This window comes from Neomonachus schauinslandi, chromosome 10 (genome assembly GCF_002201575.2).
Source record: "Neomonachus schauinslandi chromosome 10, ASM220157v2, whole genome shotgun sequence".
Taxonomy (NCBI): Eukaryota; Metazoa; Chordata; class Mammalia; order Carnivora; family Phocidae; genus Neomonachus; species Neomonachus schauinslandi.
The window spans coordinates 123426661-123446069 of NC_058412.1; the positions used below are offsets into that span (position 1 = coordinate 123426661).

Here is a 19409-nt window from a genome sequence, read left to right on the forward strand (position 1 = left end):
TCTCCCATCTGGTGCAAGCTCCTTGTTGTTTGAGGAGGAACTGGAAGATGGGGAGACCTGCCTGAGAGACTATACCCCAGTAAAGATCCATAGGCAGCAGAGTTGCTGGCTTCTGACTGGACTGGTGAAAGGGCTCTGGAGAGAGTGCTGGGGTACTTGGTAGCTTTCCTACAGGGAATCCACAATGCCAGCGAGTCCATCAGTCTTGGCAGAAGGAGAGACTCTCTTCAAAGTGTAAATGTCATCTGTAGTGTCCCCGTTTCCTTCCTTAACTAGCTGTTGCACTTTGGGGCCAAGCTTTGTTCTCCATTTGTCCTACATGATGGGCAAAAGCCAGACAAAGCCAGCCTTATCATCAGTGAGTGACTATATGGTCACAAAATTTAGGTTCACCAACAGAGCCCCCTATGGGAATCTGTGGTGTAGGTCTCAGCCTATTGACAGTGGTATTCTCTGCTAGGAAGGCCTGAGATGCCCTTGGGGCATATTTACTCAAAATGAGACCCACAGACATCCCCCTACCACCACTGGACCAGTGTTGTGGTTGGACCAGTCTTTGTGGTTTTATTATGATCAGAGGACCCACCTCTGCCAAATCATCTGGGAACTTAAGAAAACGAGATTTATTGCTCACAAGTCCTGGAGGGTACATGGCAAGTTAGAGGGCCACACAGAAGGTTGTGGACAGAGAGAGGGGGAGAAAGTGCAGACTTGGGGCTCTCCCTTTATTCAGGTCCAAGGGTGGAATAGCTAAGGTTTCATGGGTTCACTTTCTATTGGTGAATTTAAAGCACATAAAAGTGCAGATTAGGATGAGGGAAGGGAGAAGCAGGGTCACTCCAGTGATTAGTTGTCTGGGTTACTCGAGGCCTTTCTAAAAGGGAAACTTCATTGGTGAGGGCAGCTGGTTCCTTATCCTAGTTGTGTTGGTAGTGTCTGTGTTACATAGCTGGGGATGTATTTATTTGAAATGGGTGTGTTTGAAATGGATGCCTCAGCACTCAAAAGCTTAATGTCAGGCACTTACATTACAATGAAAAAGGAATATCAGGCACTTACACTACAGAGTCCCATCCCACCAGTTTCAGGAACCAGGTGGACCCCACAAAGGGACCAGGGAATAAATTTCTAATGAACAACCAAGATGTCTTGAGTGGTGCTCTCCCTCTTATTCTGTGTCCCTCCCAAACTCAGTCCAGGAGAGAACACAAAGCTGAACCACCTGGGTGGAAGGACTCTCAGGGCACAAGTCCCACACATAGGGATGATAAGGCCCAGAGGAATGCAGATGCTGACTCAATGTCACCAAGTGAGTGAGTGTCAGAGATAAAGGTAAAAGGGAATGGAGTGTCTGAGTTCTTGTCAGAGGTCACTATGGAATGTTCTGATACAAGTATGGATATAATATCTTACTATGGAGTTGAAGGTAGGGAGGAATAGTGCATAAAAAGGGATGAAGGTGATGTCTATAGTGGGGACAGAGGCTAAAGAGCTCCCAGGGTCTGTAAATGTCCAAATGGTTCCCAGGGCTCCCAAATAAGGCTGAATTCTCTAAATTTTCTTGAATGTAAATAAAAATTCAGAATTTCAGGTTATGCTATCTCTTCTGTCCTGCCTAATATCCCACCCCACCCAAGGATCTCACTTTCCAAGCGGATGAGATGAAATTTATGCCTTTGGGGCCTATGATGAATGACCTTTTTGGCCCCTTCCCTCACCCAATTTCTTGAAGAAGGCCAAGTAAATATCCATGTAGATCTTTGCGCTGCTTCCTTTATCTCCTGTCACTGATGGTCATATTGCCCTCCCTCTATCTCAACCACACTTCTGTTCCAGCACCAATCCCCTGCTCAGAGTGAGGGATTCCAAAAGGGTACCAAGGTAGATGGCCTCTACCTGGAAATTCCTGCTTGTTAATTAGGCCAAGACACTTTGCTCAAACTTCCTGTCTCTGGCTTTCTGTGTTGTTCTCTGTGACTCTAAGTGTATTACTGAGTTTCATGTTTGTTTCCCCAAATAAACTCTGAGCTTCATTGAACAGGTCTGTGTCTAGAACCTAGTGCTTAGAACATTAAGAGACCCAGAATAAACACTCAGTACAAACCACTGGATGAGCAAGGTCAATATGTGGATGGCTCATAGTATGTATGATGAATGGGAAGATGAAGAATATGAAGAAGGGTGGGTGGGGCTATCATGGATATTTGGGTGAGTGAATGCATGAACATGGATGGGCGGGTCAACGGCTGGGGAAGAAGTGGATTGGTTTGAACATAAGGATGGATAGGTTAGTCATGGGATGAATGGGCCTATTGATGGAAACTCTTTGAATGAAAGGTTGGTGGATGAAGGGCAGATAGGCATATAAATGTTGGAGAAGTATGTTGATGGGCATGAGAGAATGTGTGTGTGTGAAAGATGGATAAAGGCTGGATATAAAACAGGCAGCTGGATAGGTAGAAAGAAGATGGGTGAGAAGGGGAAGTGGATAGATATATGAGTGAATGAATGGTTGGAAAGACAGATAAATTTAAAGTTATGTTTATGCAGGCTAGGTGAGTGGATGGATGTGTGAGTAAATGGATGGAATGATTGGTGGATAGGTGGGAGTGGGGTGGAAACATGAGTATATGAATGAAAACATTAATGAAAATTAAAGATATAAAAAGAATTATGTACAAAATAATGTATACCTCTCTAAAGTAATACATTTGAAAGTGGAGGGAAAATGGATGAACTTTAGCAACATATAAAAGACCAAAATTTACAGAAGAGGTAGAGAGCCTATACAGCTTATAAAATATGTACAAAGAAAACTAGTAAAATAAATATGTCATTATAGAAGAAAGCTTACCTAGAGTTTTTGGAGCGAAATTTTGTCTAGCCTTCAAGGAATAGAGGATATCATTAAAGGTATTATTATTGAAGATATTATTAAAAATATTACAGATCATAAGAGGTGCCTGACTGGTTCAGTTGGTAGAGCATGCAACTTTTGATCTTGGGGTGTGAGTTCAAGCCCCGTGTTGGATGTAGACTTTGCTTAAAATAAAATAAAAAATAAATTAAAAAAACTTAAAATATTACAGATCATAAGGAGAAAAAGTACATTTCCCAATTAGTTTTCCATGCTAGTTTGGTGAAACTTGTATGACTCAAATAGCAAAACATAGAAAAGTAATAGACCTATTTTTCTTTTGACCTTTGATGTGAAAATTCTGAACAAACTATTTGTTTAAAGAACCTTCAGTGTATTAATTCAAGTATACCCTCTATATGATTAAGGTCAATCCAGGAATGCAAGGATGGTTCAGTATATGAAAATTTAATAATATAAGCTCTTATACTAACAAATTAGAAGAGAAAAATCATTGCATGACTAGATGCTTAAAAGGTATTTGATAAAATTCCATGGTAACTTCCAATAGCAGTTGTAAATGGATAAAAAGAAAACAACCCACGTGTAGTAAAACCTATTTATTCCAAAGCCAAAACAAATATCCTTTTATACAGGAAGAGACGTTGACTTTATTTAGTTTTTTTTAATTTAAATTCAATTAGCTAACATATAGTACATTATTAGTTTCAGATGTAGTGTTCAATAATTCATCATTTGTGTATAACAGCCAGTGCTCATCACATCACGTGCCCTCCTTAGTGGCCATCACCCAGTTGCCCCATCCACCCACACACCTCCCCTACCACAACCCTCAGTTTGTTTTCCAGAGTCAAGAGTCTCTCATGGTTTGTGTCCTTCTCTGATTTCTTCCCATTCAGTTTTCCCTCCCTTCCCCTATGATCCTCTGCACTGTTTCTTATATTCCACATATGAGTGAAACCATATGAAAATCTTCTTTCTCTGGTTGACTTATTTCACTTAGCATAATACTTCCCAATTCCATCCACGTCAACGTAAATGGTATGTATTCATCCTTCTGATTGCTGAGTAATATTCCAGTGTATATATAAACCACATGTTCTTTATTCATCCATTTGTTGAAGGACATCTCAGCTCCTTCCAGTTTGGCTATTGTGGACATTGCTGCGATGAACACTGGGATACAGGTGTCCATTTGTTTCACTACATCTGTATCTTTGGGGTAAATACCCAGTAGTACAATTTCTGAGTCATAGGGTAGCTCTATTTTTAACTTCTTGAGCTCTATTTTTAACTTATTCCATATTGTTTTCCAGAGTGGCTGTACCAGCTTGCATTCCCACCAACAGTGTAAGAAAGTTCCCCTTTCTCCACATCCTCGCCAACATTTGTTCTTCTCTGTCTTGTTAATTTTAGCCATTCAGACTGGTGTTAGGGGGTATCTCATTGTGGTTTTGATTTGTATTTCCCTGATGACAAGTGATGTGGAGCATTTTTTTATGTGTCTGTTGGTCTTTTGTATGTCTTCTTTGGAGAAGTGTCTGTTCATGTCTTCTGCCCATTTCTTGACTGGGTTATTTGTTTTAGGGTGTTGGGTTTGAGAAGTTCTTTATAGATCTTGGATACAGCCCTTTATCCGATATGCCATTTGCAAACATCTTCTCCCATTCCATAGGTTGCCTTTTAGTTTTGTTGACTGTTTCCTTTGCTATGCAGAAGTTTTTATCTTGATGAAATCCCAATAGTTCATTTTTGCTTTTGTTTCCTTTGCCTTTAGAGACATGTCTTGCAAGAGGTTGCTGTGGCCAAGGTCAAAGAGGTTGCTGTGGCCAAGGTCAAAGAGGTTGCTGTGGCCAGGGTCGAAGAGGTTGCTGCTTGTGTTCTCCTCTAGGATTTTGCCTGTCTCACATTTAGGTCTTTCATCTATTTTGAGTTTATCTTTGTGTATTGTCTAAGAGAATGGTCCAGTTTCATTCTTCTGCATGTGGTTGTCCAACTTTCCCAGCACCATTTATTGAAGAGACTGTCTTTTTTTCCATTGTGTATCCTTCCCTCCTTTGTCAAAGATTAGTTGACCATAGAGTTGATGGTCCATTTCTGGGTTTTCTATTCTGTTCCATTGATGTATGTGTCTGTTTTTGTGCCAATACCATGCTGTCTTGATGATCACAGCTTTGTAATATAGCTTGAAGTCAGACATTGTGATGCCCCCAGCTTTGGTTTTCTTTTTCAACAGTCCCCTGGTGATTTAGGGTCTTTTCTGGTTCCAAACCAAATATGTTCTTTTTTTTTTTTAAAGATTTATTTATTTATTTATTTATTTATTTATTTATTTATTTGAGAGAGAGAGAATGAGAGACAGAGAGCATGAGAGGGAGGAGGGTCAGAGGGAGAAGCAGACTCCCCACTGAGCAGGGAGCCCGATGCGGGACTCGATCCCGGGACTCCAGGATCATGACCTGAGCCGAAGGCAGTCGCTTAACCAACTGAGCCTCCCAGGCGCCCCCAAACCAAATATGTTCTTAAAGTTGTCTGTATTTCCTTGTTGTTGGTTGTGATCTCTCCCCTTTCATTCATAATTTATTAATTTGGGTCCTTTCTCTTTTATTTTAGATATGTCTGGCTAGAGGTTTGTTGATCTATTTAATTCTGTCAAAGAACCAGCTTCTAGTTTCATTGATCTGTTTCTACTGTTCTTCTGGCTTCTGTTTTATTGATTTCTGCTCTAATCTTTATTATTTCTCTTCTTCTACTTGGTTTAGGCTCTATTTGCTATTCTTTCTCCAACTCCTTTAGGTGTAAGGTTAGCTTGTGTATTTGAGATTTTTCTCATTTTTTGAGAGAGGCTTGTACTTCCCTCTTAGGACCACCTTTGCTGTATCCCAAAGGCTTCGAACAGATGTGTTTTCATTCTCATTGGTTTCCATGAACTTTTAAGTTCTTCTTTAATTTCCTGGTTGACCCATTCATTCTTTAGTAGGATGGTCTTTAACCTCCAAGTGTTTGAGTTCCTTCCAAATTTCCTCTTGTGATTGAGTTCAAGTTTCAAAGCATTGTGGTCTGAAAATATGCAGAGAATAATTCCAATCTTTTGGTGTTGGTTGAGACCTGACCTGTGACCCACTATGTGATCTATTTTGGAGAAAGTTCTATGTGCACTTGAAAAGAATGAGTATTCTATTGTTTTAAGATGGAATGTTCTGCATAGATCTGTGAAGTCCATCTGGTCCAGTGTGTGATTCAAAGCCCTTGTTTCTTTGTTAATCTTCTGTTTAGATTATCTGTCCATTGCTGTGAGTGGGGTGTTGAAGTCCCCTACTATTAATATATTTTTATCAAAGTGTTTCTTTACTTTGGTTATTAATTGGTTTATATAACTGACAGCTCCCATGTTAGGGGCATAAATATTTACAATTGTTAGATCTTCTAGTTAGATAGACCCTTTTAGTATGATATAGTGTCCCTCTTCATATCTTACTACTTACTATTAGCTTAAAATCTAATTTTTCTGATATGAGATTTGCTACCCCAGCTTTCTTTTGAGGTCCATTAGCATGGAAAGCAGTTCTCTACCCCCTCACTTTCAGTCTGGAGGTGTCTTTAGGTCTAAAATGAGTCTCTTGTAGACAGCATATGGATGGGTCTTGCTTTTTTTTTATCCATTTGATACCCTATGTCTTTTGATTGGAGTATTTAGCCCATTTATATTCAGGGTAACTATTAAAAGATATGAATTTAGTGCCATTGTATTGCCTGTAAAGTCCCTGTGTCTGTTGATTGTCTCTCTTTCTGGTCTATGTTATTCTTCAGCTCTCTCTTCCCTTTCAAGATCCACTTTAATATTTCTTGCAGGACTGGCTTGGTGGTCAAATATTCTTTCCATTTCTGTCTGTCCTGGAAGCTCTTTATCTCTCCTTCCAGTCTGAATGACAGCCTTGCTGGATAAAGTATTCATGGCTACATGTACCCTGAATATATCATGCCAGCCTGTTCTGGCCTGCCAGGTTTCTGTGGATAGGTCTGATGTTAGTCTGATATTCCTCCCTCTGTAGGTTAAAGCCTTTTTTTTCAAGCTGCTTTCAGGATTTTCTCTTTGTCCCTGAATTTTGCAAGCTTCACAATTATATGTCAGGTTGTTGATTTATTTTTATTGATTTGGGGAGGAGTCCTCTCTACCTCTTGGACATGAATGCTTGTTTCCTTCCCCAGATTAGGGAAGTCCTCAGCTATGATTTGCTCAAATATGCCTTCTGGCCCTCCCTCTCTCTCTTCACCCTCAGGCACCCCAATAATTCTGATGTTGGTATGTTTCATGGCATCACGGATTTCTCAAAGCTTGTCTTCATGGGCTATTAGTTGTTTTACTCTCTTTTCCCCAACTTCCTTTCTTTCCATCAACCTGTCTTCTAGATCACTTACTCTCTCTTCTGCCTCATTTACCCTAGCTGTTAGAGCATCCAATTTAGACGGAGTCTCAGGTACAGCATTTTAAAATTCAGCTTGATTAGATCTTATTTGTGCACTAAGAGATTCTCTGATGAGATGCTGACTTTAAAATAAAGAACCAGACAAGGATAGATGTCATTGCCTTTATTTTCAACATTGTTTCAGAGGCTCTACATGATACAAAAAGACAAGGAAACAAAGTAAGTCATGAAATTGGAATAAAGAAGAGTCAAATTCCTCATCATTTTCAGAAGATATGATTATATATAAAATTTTGTTGTATATTGTTATACTTCATAAGACAATTTGGGAAGGTAGTTCGATAGAAGATAAAAATGATAGCTTTTTATTACACTACTCATAAGTAACTACATCAATGATAATATTTTCCACTTACTATTCATTTTTGAGGTTCCAGGCACTTCAGTCCACAATGTGAACAGCACTTCTGTGACACTGGGCAGTCATGATCCTTCAGGCACTTGGGTCTATCAATCTTGGAACACACCATGGGCTTGCGTGGGCAGAAACCTGATTTGACTTTATGGGATAAAACAAGACATTTGACCTTGAAATACTTGATCATAGTTTGGGGAACTTGGGGAACCCTAAACAGGGTTTTCTTCTGACTAAGCCTCTTACCCTTCCCCCCAGAGTAACAAGAGAGTGCAGAAGGCAGAGTATCAAATTTCAGTGGCTAATAATTTGGGAAGTATCAAAAAGGCTTGCCATCTCTGACACAGACAATCTGATAGGATTCCTGCTGGCCCCCACAGAACTTAGGGATTTGGGTTATCTAATCCCAGAGTACCAGAGGTAGAAGAACTTCCTTGTTTTATAAGTTGTAGAAATTGAAGATCATGTAGGGGCAAGTGAGTTGTCTATGGCCATACAGAAAACAAGTAGAAGAGCTGAAGTCAGCTGAAAGGCGTTGGGTTCCTTCCCCCATACTATACTGTACCTCAAAACACTAACAATCCCTGGGACAAGACCATACTATCTCAGCACTACATGAGGAAATGAGCACTAGCCTCAGAGTCTACTGAGATCACTTCTGCCCACCAGCATTTTGCTACCCATTTTTTTCCCCAGCATACCTTACAGGATATGAATATGCTTTACATATTGTGAAGTTCTGTGTAGACATAAGGGCTTATTAGGAACGTACCTAATGGTTATCATTCTTTTGTATGAATAAATGGATATTGTCACCTGTAAGGCAGTGAAGAATGAGACTCAGAATTAAATAAGTTCTCATGGAGAAAAATAGGGAGTGATAGTAGGCATGGTTGGCTTTGAAGACTAGTACAATAGTTTCCTGAAATCAAGAGGACAACACGAGAGCAGTGATTGGGCATTAAAGAAGGAAAAATTCCCAAGAGATATCTAAGGTCAACCAAAGGGGCATCCCATTCCATGGGACAGCATCGCATGCTTAGCATATGCCCTGGAGACTTTGGGAGGTATATCCCCAGTCCTCACCTGTCCAAGCCTTGGCACAAACAAAGCCACACATGGATTCACAACATTTGTCAGTTTTGGGGCAATCGGAGTCACTCTTACACGAAGCTGGACACACCATACGGTCCTTGAAAGGGAAGAGTGGGCACTGTCCATTCTTGACTAAAACAAGAGTAGATGTGAGTTCCCTCAAACCCTACCCCATCTCACACTCTTCAAATATCTCCCCCCCCCCTTTAAAACTAGTATCTCTTTCTGTGACTTGGTTCACTCTACCATGACTACCTCTGGTAGGCTGTGGAGGAATGGAATGCCTCAGCATCTCATGCGATGTAAGAGAAAGAGAGTTGGGCTTGTTCTTTGAAGCTCCAGGTGAGAAGACGGCTCCCCGGATTGGGGTGGCAGCTGAAGATGTGGTAGAAAGTGGTCAGGATTCTGGATCTATTTTTAAGATAGATCTAAAATGATTTCCTAGCTCAATGGGTGTGGATTGAGAATGTCGATGTCAATTCATCAAGGGTGATTTAGAAGTTTATTTCAATCAAGATGGGAAGAATTATGGACAGAGCAAGTTTGAGGTGGGAGAGCAAAGATGAGGGCTTCTGCTTTAGACAAGTGAAGTGTGAGGTGTTTGTGAGATCGAGATGAAGGAGTAGAGAATGCAGTTGGAGTTTGGGAGTCAAATTCAGATTGGAGCTACAACTATGTGGGTCACTAGGACATAGATGGTGTTGAAATCAATTCTTTAGGATTTTGTGCATGTTTCCTGTTGTCATTATCTGATTACAAATTCTATGAGGGCAGGACGTATTTCTTTTCTTCTCTTATTCCTTCTCCTTCTACTTCTCTTTCTCCTTCTTCTCCTTCTCCTCCCTCTCCTTCTTCGTCAAGTCAGACTCTGTCAGAGTGTGCTGTGTTTGACTCTCAGAGCTATGGTTAGGTCCTTTCTTAGCCCCAAACATGAATTTCCCCCAATCCCACCCAAGCTCATTTCCCTGGCTTCTTCTTTCTGCTGCTTCTGAGAGTGAGCCAAGGTCTAATGCTTAGTGCCATGATTCCGTAAAGCCTCCCACAAAGGGCCAGACCACAAGACTGCCTTTGCTAGGGGTGTCTGGGTGGCTCAGTTGTTGGGCGTCTGCCTTCGGCACGGGTCATGATCCCAGGGTCCTGGGATCGAGCCCCGCATCGGGCTCCCTGCTTGGCGGGAAGCGTGCTTCTCCCTCTCCCACTCCCCCTGCTTGTGTTCCCTCTCTCGCTGTGTCTCTCTGTCAAATAAATAAATAAATTCTTTAAAAAAAAAAAAAGACTGCCTTTGCTATTCAGGCTCACTGGACTTACAGAATTAAAGTTCCAGATCTACCCCTGACCCACTGTGAATTCTTGGGCAACTAACTTTACCTCTATGACTCTGTCTTCTTGTCTGTATTATGGAGGTGACGGTACACTATTCAGCCTGCTTCCCAGACTCTGAGATCAAAGTTCCAGTGCTGCCTTGTAAGTCACATAGTGCTGCATTTGAACATCAATGGTCACCGCCTGGAATGCTACCATTTAGCAAGCCCACACTACTGAACAGTCCCCCTGTCAAACCCTTGTGTCCTGATCACATATAATCCACCAAAAACTCAGTGAGGTCTTTGCTGTTATTCCAGTATTACAGGGGAGGGAACTGAAACTAGGTGAAGTAATTTGCAGTAAATGGGGAAAGGAGAATTTTTATCTGGGTTATCTGGCACCTACTTCTGTAAGACACTGTCTCCCAGTATCACTGATGCTTGTCATTATAGTAGGAATCAATCCACAGCCCTCACCTTCACCTAATCCTATTCTTCACTTACTCCATGCTCTACCCGTATAGGTTCTGGGATTCCAGAACCTGACCTGTTTATGCTTCATACTTCGGTGAGTCCCCAGGTACTACTCAATAGATATGTGCACTATGTCATTTTTCTGGCACAACAACTCCATTAGGTAAATACTATTATTATCCCCCTCTTACAGACAAGAATACTGAAGTTCAGGGAAGCAGGCAACTGACCCAAGACCACCCATTCAGTGAATGACAGAGTTGACTTGAACCAAGACAGTTTAGCCTCAAAGCCTGAGCATATAACTGCGCTGGTATACTATTTCTGGGTTAGTCTAGTCCCTCTGATTACCAGGGATATAAGTCTTACCAGCTGATGAGCAAGCCATTTTGCAGTTTGCGATGCTGATGAAGTTGTTGGCATTCCCATGGCAGCCTCCATAGATAAAGGGTTGGCAGGACTGATGTTTAAAGTCAAAATACCAGCGTAAGATACTAGTGTTACACTGTCCTTCGTCAAAGGGTAGCATGCAGGGTTCTGAAGGCGGGGAAGCAAAGAGGGGAGAACATAAAGGGTAGGAAAAAAGAGAAAGGGTCAGGCTCTCAGCTTTTACCCAGTTCTTGGTATGACCACACAAGTCATAGAGAGAGCCACTGTCAATAAAAGTTCTAGCCTAGCTCTCCTACAAATATGGAACTGATCTTTCTTTTCTTAGGCCCTGAGCTTTGGTAGGGCAAGATTTGTTCAGCGACTATATCCAAAGTGCCTAACAAAGCGCCTGGCACATGGAACGAAACACGAAGAAAGAAAAACAGCAGCATCTCATATCTGGAAGCTGATCTGATGCTCACAGCTAAGCCATGTCATTCCTTCTCAGATAGAAACAAGCCACAGGACATCCACATCAAACAGGGTTGCCTCGGGACCATCATAAAAGGAGACTAAAAAACAGTATTGTGAAACCCACAAAATACCAAACACCTATGAGTCCTTTATCCTTCTCTACCCATTAAGACTTTATCCTCAGTCTAGCCTGCCTTCTCTGTACATAAGATTCCCTGAGAGCATCATAAAATTGCCCCACTTTCCGACAACACCCAATGTAGAGCAAATCCACTCCCCCAAATTCCCCAATCAAAGCCTCAATCCTATAGTAGATTCTTTCCAACAGCTTCTTACTGAGATCCCTCAGGTTGTCTATGGTGAACGTTCTCCCTCACTACAACGAGTAATAAATCCAACTTGTTCAACTACAGGTGTGTTCCTGATGGTCTTTGGCTAAAGGGCATTAACAATAGATATCTGTTGAGTGAATGCATGCAAGTATATATACATAATGCAGAATTTCCTATTGTGAGATGCTCTATACTTTGAGTCGCCAGAAAACCTCTTTGAAGGCCAAAGAGTCCAAAACCAAGCCCAGCATCTAAGCTGACTGAGGTTTGTATTTACCATAATGCCAACAATAGTCTCTTGACACTTAGTGAGCACTCAACAAGTATTTCTTATTTGTGAATGTTTGAATATTGGATCAAAGAAGACTATCATCAATATTTTCCAGTTGACATCCCCCATGCCTAGACTCATTGTTTGTACTTAAGGGCTGGGAATCTGATTAGAGAAAGAGAAAAGCATGAATCCTGACCTCTTTGCCCTACCATCCAAGGGAATCATTCAACCAGCTCTGGATGGAGCAGGAAGTAAGACACCTCAAAAAGCACCTGTGCCCTCAGCCTGGAAGCTACTACCTTGGAGTGGATCCATGCACTTTTTCCCACACCCGAATGAGCAGCACTTCATGTGTTTTAGGCACTGCAAATCAGTTGTGCAGAAGTCTGGAACTTCAGTCTCACAGATGACCCTCTCTCGGGGGCACACTCCTGGTTTCTCTGCAAGAAAGCAATGTCCAAATTCACATCCCTTGAGAGTTTCAGCTCTCCTCCCATTGCAAAGGTGAAGAGTGACATTCTATCAGCCCTCTCTTCTATCTTCCATCCTCAGTTCTCCCTCTGCTTATATTTAGGGGCTGGGTCTGCCTCTCACCACTCATAGCTCATTTAGATTGATCTGAATCTGGAATCTGTGCTCAGGTCAGCTGAAAGGGAGCATCTCAGATTCCACAGCAGGGAATTAGATGGGGACCAAGAGCCTTACCTTAAGTTCAGGAGCTCCTCTCTCCTCTTGAAACTTAATATGTTAATGCCCAATTCCTCTGCCTCCAGAGTCTTAGTTGATAGGGGAAATTAATTAGTAAGGAGTGGTAGAAATATCATGGAAATAGGGGTATAGGAGTCATGAGGCCTGATTTGGATCCCCTGACTCCTTGTGAAATCAAGACCAACCTGAGTTCCACTATATAACTTCTTAGTTACCCCCTTTAGGGTAACAAATGGGCATCAGGAGGAGCAGTGTAAAACAGACCTCGTTTGGGAGCCTGACTCCAACACGACTAGCTAAATAATCTTGGGGGGAAAAATATTCCTCCTGAGTCCAACGTTTCCCATCTATAAAATGAGAATTACAATCTCTACCTTACAACCTGCTTCTAAGAATTAAGGGGGATGATGCCTGTAATGCATTCATCACAGTGCCTGGCACATGGGAAGAGCATGGCAAATATGGGTTTGCTTCCTCCCTTTTTAGGGCTAGACACAGCTTCCTAATTTCTGAGCTTGTGGGAGGCAGAATGCTAAAGTTGCATCCCCAAGATTCCTGTCCTCTGGTTACTGAATCAACATGAATTTAGGTGGGCTATGAGGGATTTCATAGATGGAATTAGAGCCCCAAGTTAATTGACCTTAAAATAGATTATCCGACTGGGCCAGACCTAAGCTGTTGAGTTCTTAAAAAGAAGAGTTTTCCCCTTGACTAATAGAGAAGAGGTAAGAGAGATTTGAACCCAACATGCTATTAGGAGTTTTGAGGACAGAGAGAACTTAGTGTCCTGGATTGAAGGTGGCCTCTGGAAACAACTTCAGTGGTACAACTATAAGGAAACAATTCTGCCACCGCCAGTGAGTGTCCATGAGCACCCTGGGTCCCAGATGGGGACTGCAGCTTTGGCTGCCACCCTGGATTCAGCCTGCTCAGAGAAACCTGACACACCACACCAGACTTCTGACCAGAGAGGCATGATCCTTTTGGAGACTACTGAATCTTGGAATTATAGAAGTTTAGAATTGGAAAGAACATATTGATCATTAGTATCACCCTCCTAATTTCCCAGGTTAAAAAAAAATGAAGTCAGATGGGAAAATACAGTGAAAGAGGGGTGGGTCTAGGACCTCCAATCCATGACTCACTCCAGAAGCCCTGAACACTGACCATTGAGACTTTTAGTACTTTCCAGCTATATTTCTTACCCTTCATACCACCCTTCATGCACTCTCCAAGGATGTCTGAGGCTAGGAAGAATTATGGTTCCTAATCTGTAGTGTACATTGAAAACACCTGTGCATCTTTTAGAAACTACAGACCATGGCACGAATCAGAATCTCTAGAAAGTGAAGCCTAGGGGCTTAAATTTTTTCTCTCTCTCACTTTTTTTAATTTAAATTCAATTAGCCAAGGTATAGTACATCATTTAAAAGCACCTCTGGTGACACTGAAGCAGGCAGTTGGGCACCATGATGTAGGCTGCTACTGGGGAACTACTGTTCTAGGTTTGGGCACAGAGAGAGTAAAGCAATTCAAATAGGGACACCTCCAAAGAGGTAAAAAGGCCTAGAAATCTTGGAATTATAAAGACAAATGTCTCCTTGCTAGTGTAGACTCTAGTCAGTCTTGCCTCCCTTCTGCTCCTGAGGCATGTAAACCGTTTTTGGTTTAGCCATTGTAGCTCCTTGCCCTACTGTCAGCTTCAGCGCTCAGTTACAATCTTCCTCCCTCCCAGTTAGCCCTCCTCAGCTACTTACCTTGTCTGTGCAGTCCCCTCCCCAAAAGCACAAGCCCTGGGGGTTCCTCTGCAGCTACTGGTGATGGTCCCCGGAGTTTGGGTCTCAGCTCTCTCCTGTCATTACCTGACACACACTTCCCGCATCAATTTGCATGATGCTAACTGTGGTTCCCATGCCTCCCTCCAGACCTATTCTCACTTCCAAGCTAAGGCACATATCCAACCACCTGGGGAACATATGTCTGGGCCCCTCAAGAGAACTGTAAGCTCACATGTATAAATCAGAATTAGCTTCTCCCTATTCCTCAGCAGTACCTCCTTCTCTCTGCTCCCATCTTTGTATTTGGCATCAACAGGCCCCCAGGCTGTCTTGAGAACCCTGAGATTCACTCTTCCCTCTCCTTTACCCTAGCATCCTGTCAGTCATGGACTTGGGCCAGTTCTACCTCCCAATCTCTCTCCAAGCCCCATGGCTTCCCCTCTTGGCCACCACTTGCGGGTCAGCCCCCAGAGTCATCCCAACTCTCTCCTCCACTTGTGCAACCACCTCCTCACTGTCCTCTGCCCTCGGACTCTTGCCTAGTGACTGATTCACTTTAAAAAAATTAAACTTGGAAAAGACACATGTCAGGTAAAGCTAGGGAAATAATTTGGAGGGAACAGTTGAGGGAAGGATTTGAAGGGTCCAGTGTGGGTGAGTAGGGCTAGTTCTCTGAAGCCACAGAGGAAGTGATCTCATAAAACAGGAGTCCTTGCCTCCTGTCTGACCCTTAGTCCCAGGAAATCCTCCTAAGCAGGGGTAGTTGCAGCTTCTCTGAACCCACGTTTGACTCTCTTGATTGGCGATGAAGTGCTCTCCTCCATAGAGAGAGAGAGAAGCAGCAGGAGTGCTACATTTCTCCAGAAGAAGGTGGAACTATGGAGAGGAAGGTGCCTGTGTGGGATGAGAAGAGGCATGGGGTTTAGGTACAAGCCAGACAGAGACACAGAGCATGTGCTGAGAACCATGAAGACAGCCCACCAGTTCTCTCACTTCACAGATGAGGAAACCAACCAAATTGTGCAGTGGTGAATGGGTTTGTCTGAGATCATGTGGAGAGTAGGGTAGGACCTTCAGACCCAGGCCCAGGACCCTCCCAGTGGCCCCATACTCTGCCACAGTACTGTCCCACCAGGACATTAGCCTATTGTCTTGCTCCTACATGAGAGGTCACATATGAATGATTACAGGGATTTGTCTGGAACAGTTGCAGGGTTGGTTTGCCCACTGTTATTCCCAGGGCAAGCCCAGACACAAGTGAACACCTTTTCCTTGCTCCACTGATGACAAGAAACTGATGGTATGAGATTTTCAGGAGGGCCTGGGCAGGTCCCACAGGCTCTTAGAGCCCCAGAAGCAAAAAAAAAATCCCAGATGATCTTGAGTTAACAAAAGGATTCTTCAGATTCCTTCTGGTGTTATCCAAGCTTAGCTTCTGATACTTCCAGAGCACCCCATAAATGGATGACCCTCTCCTACTCATTCAACCCCCATTTCTACATGTCTCTTCCTGGTCCTTTTGTACTTTTTAATTTTGTGATGTGAAGAACTGATAATGCCTTGCGATGTTACCTCTCTCAGGCTAAATGCTTTTTGAAAACAACAAGAGAGGGATGGAGGCAGAAAGGAAGGGAGACAGAGAACATTGTTATGCCCAGAAATGCACCTATGTTATTGGTGGAACTTCAGACAGTGGGAAAGGGGTACAGTCTTTTCCAGATCTCCTGAAACCATACTACGTGGCTGCTTAAGAGTAAAGACTTGTAGCAATTTATTCATTTTTGTCTCCAGAATTCTAATCCTGTATCCTCCCCGAATTTTACAACAGTGCCTAGACTGTTCAGTAATGACAATTATGGCCCCAAACCCAGTAACACTGATTCTTCGAACTGGCTTTGTAACTTTTCACTGTAGCTGTATCTTGGAGCCTCAATTTCCTCATCTGGAAAATGGAAACCATACAACCTTCCTGGCAGCTTTGCTGTCACTGTGAGGATTAGATGAAATCAGGTGAAGATTATTCATGAAGTGGCATGGAACGGTCAAAAACAGTGCTTGGAGTTGGACCTGAGTTCACGTCGTAGATCCCCCACTTACCAGCTACGTAGTCTTGGCTCAGCCACTGAACCTCAATGAGCCACAGTCTTTCTTCCTTTCCTTCCTTCCTTTCTCTTTCTTTTTTTTTTTTTCCTCTCTTTCTTTCTTTCAAGGTTTTCATTTTAAGTGATCTCTACACCCAGTGTGGGGCTTGAACTCACAGCACAAGATCAAGAGTTGTATGCTCTTCCAACAGAGCCAGCCAGGCATTCCACACCTCCATTTTCCTTAAAGGAAATAGTAACACACTTACTTCATAGACATGGGAATTAATGGAACTATTGTGGAAAGCATGGTGACTGGCATAATTAGTGCTTAATATATTTTAGTCAACAGACAAATAATCTACTGAATGCCAAAAAAATGTACCTATTACCTTTTTAGCTCTTGAATTTCCTGTAAAAAACTGTGTGTATCATTACTTCTGTCCCCCAAAAAGATTAGCCAAGGCCCTATGGTGTCTTAAATTCTTATATCAAATCACTCTTTTGGTTTGAAGTTTTACACCTATTAACCAAGTCTTGAGTATTAGTTGATCAGATTAGCCTGTAGTCAATTAGTAGGAAGCAGAGCTTCTGGGGTGGGGGTGCAAGGAAAGATGCAGATTGCCAAATATAATACAGGATATTCAGTTAGAATTTTTAGTAGAAGTATATCCCACAAAATATAAAGACCATAGTTATAGGAAAAATGATTCAGTGTTTATCTGACATTCAAATTTAGTTGGTCATCTTACATTTTTATTTCCTAAACCTGGTAACTTTAAAACAGAGTGAATTCATTCTGGAGGGGGATTTGTTTGGGTAAGAGACTACAAAACATGGGTCCTGCCAGGAACATTCAAAAGAGGGTGGGGGACTTGCTCAGTGGCCCTGGGGACTGGGACAGACGTGGGAGGCATAGGCAAAGGTCCTGTAGGAAGAACAATGAGCCAGGAATGAAGAGACTGACTGAAGCCCAAGTTCTACCATTAATTCACCATGTCAATTTGGGCTACTTTTATCTCAGTCTACCCACTTGAAAAATGAGATCAACTCAGTCAGTCCTGCCCATACTGCATGCTGGCATACCCATACCCCAGAGGACACAGGAAGATTTTCCAGAGGGTTTTTCAAGGCAAAAACAGACTTGAGGACATGATATCTTGGTTCTTAAATTCCACATTTACTTTTTCCTGAAGTTGGTCTTCCTGAAAAAGAGCCTGCAGTCTGTGTTTTTCCTTTTCTAACTGTTTTTCAGAAAGTCCTGTGCTGCTTCCAAAAAAGGCAGGGATGGAAGCATATTTCTTACCTCTTATATGTGCCCAAAGGATAAAAACTGAGTTCCAAACAAAGGAACAATTTGAAAATGCATTTTCCTGAGGATGCTTCCCCAAGAACAAAGCAAAAAATAGGTGGGTAGGAAACACTAAGGGGTCAGTACCTTGTTTCATTCAGGTGACAAAGTCATAATACATTGCTATGCCTTTAGCTCCCTCTTCTAGAGTTAGAAATCCCAAAAGCGATGGTACATATCTGCAGGGATGTGTATTAAAACATTCATTTCAGTTGAAAAACGAAGTCCTTCTTTTTGTAGGAGAAAGTGGTCTGATTTGGCTAATTGAGGACTGACTTTGTCAATTAGTTGATTCGTTTAACATTTTCCATAAATACAGTGAGTTAAATCTGTGGCATCAAAAAATTTTTTAATGTTTTTAAAGCATGCGATAAGATACAAGCATTTTATAAAATATATATTATCTCAGGTCTATCAAAGTTAATAGTGTTCAAACTTTTCAACATTTACAGAGTGTATCAGATTAAATAAAGTGTCCAAATAAAAGAATAATGGGTATAATTAATAACATTATTGATCATTTGGTAAATTTGGAAAACTTTCCAGAAATTAAGAAAACCACTTGTGATTTGTGATCAGTATCCTAATTAATAGGAAACAAATTCTTTTCAAGTATACAATTTCCAATCCCATGCCTTTATAAAAATTGAAAGGGGGTTTAATCAAGCTGTTTATTAATATTTAACTTAGATCATTGAAAATATTTTTTTCTTATAGAGTGTTATGTGATTTGGGGCAATGTACTAGAAGTTCAAAGAACCAAGTGACATACCTATAACAAAACTCCTTTTTTTCCCCAGCACTTACTATCACTGAGAGATACATTACCTATAGAATTTTGTTTATCAATAAAATTTTGTTAATCAATAATTTCAATGTATTTACTTACATATCCATTATTATTATGTTATTTAAATAACAACTGGAATGAAAAATCAATCCATAAGAAAAACTTTTATTCCTAGAGTCTTATGGTCCCAGTAAATGAAAAATTAAAATTTCAATCTGTACACATTTTTATTGCATAGCAGTATGAAAAGGTCGTGATTGAAAGACTCTTGAACATAAGATTATATTGTATTAGATTAAGAGTCTGTGGGATAATAGGAATGGAAATATGAGTTCAAGGAGATGGAGAAGTGTTTTTAAATGTCCAACTTTTAAAGAAATGCTTTCCATGTATTTTTTTAAACGGATGATTGTGTTGCAATACGTGCTGTCCTTAATACCATCACCAGGCTAACCCATCCCCCTACTCCCCTCCTCTCTAAAACCCTCAGTTTGTTTCCCGGAGTCCATAGTCTCTCAAAGTTCGTGTCCCCCTCTGATTTCCTTCCCTTCATTTTTCCCTTCCTTCTCCTAATGTCCTCTATGCTATTCCTTATGTCCCACATATAAGTGAGACCATATGATAATTGTCTTTCTCTGTTTGACTTATTTCACCTCGGA

General features: G+C 41.6%; 1 protein-coding gene across 1 annotated transcript; it reads right to left on the minus strand.

The window, feature by feature from the left end:
- Positions 1 to 7724: 7724 nt before the first annotated feature.
- WFDC8 (WAP four-disulfide core domain 8) lies at positions 7725 to 15445 on the minus strand. The gene is made up of 5 exons (XM_021689290.1): positions 15313 to 15445; positions 12342 to 12482; positions 10963 to 11130; positions 8807 to 8947; positions 7725 to 7864 (listed from the first exon to the last, which is right to left on the minus strand). The coding sequence occupies exons 1-5, from the start codon at positions 15443 to 15445 to the stop codon at positions 7725 to 7727; spliced, it is 723 nt and encodes a 240-aa protein (XP_021544965.1).
- Positions 15446 to 19409: the final 3964 nt, after the last annotated feature.

What these genes read in the sequence shown, in the direction of transcription:
- WFDC8 (XM_021689290.1), bottom strand. Translation starts at nt 15,445, where the DNA reads ATGCCTCTTCTCATCCCACACAGGCACCTTCCTCTCCATAGTTCCACC. An exon ending in AATGGCTTGCTCATCAGCTG is followed by an intron (nt 8,948 to 10,962) that starts GTAAGACTTATA and finishes CTCTTGTTTTAG; the next exon opens with TCAAGAATGGACAGTGCCCA. An exon ending in TTGTGCCAAGGCTTGGACAG is followed by an intron (nt 7,865 to 8,806) that starts GTGAGGACTGGG and finishes TATCCCATAAAG; the next exon opens with TCAAATCAGGTTTCTGCCCA.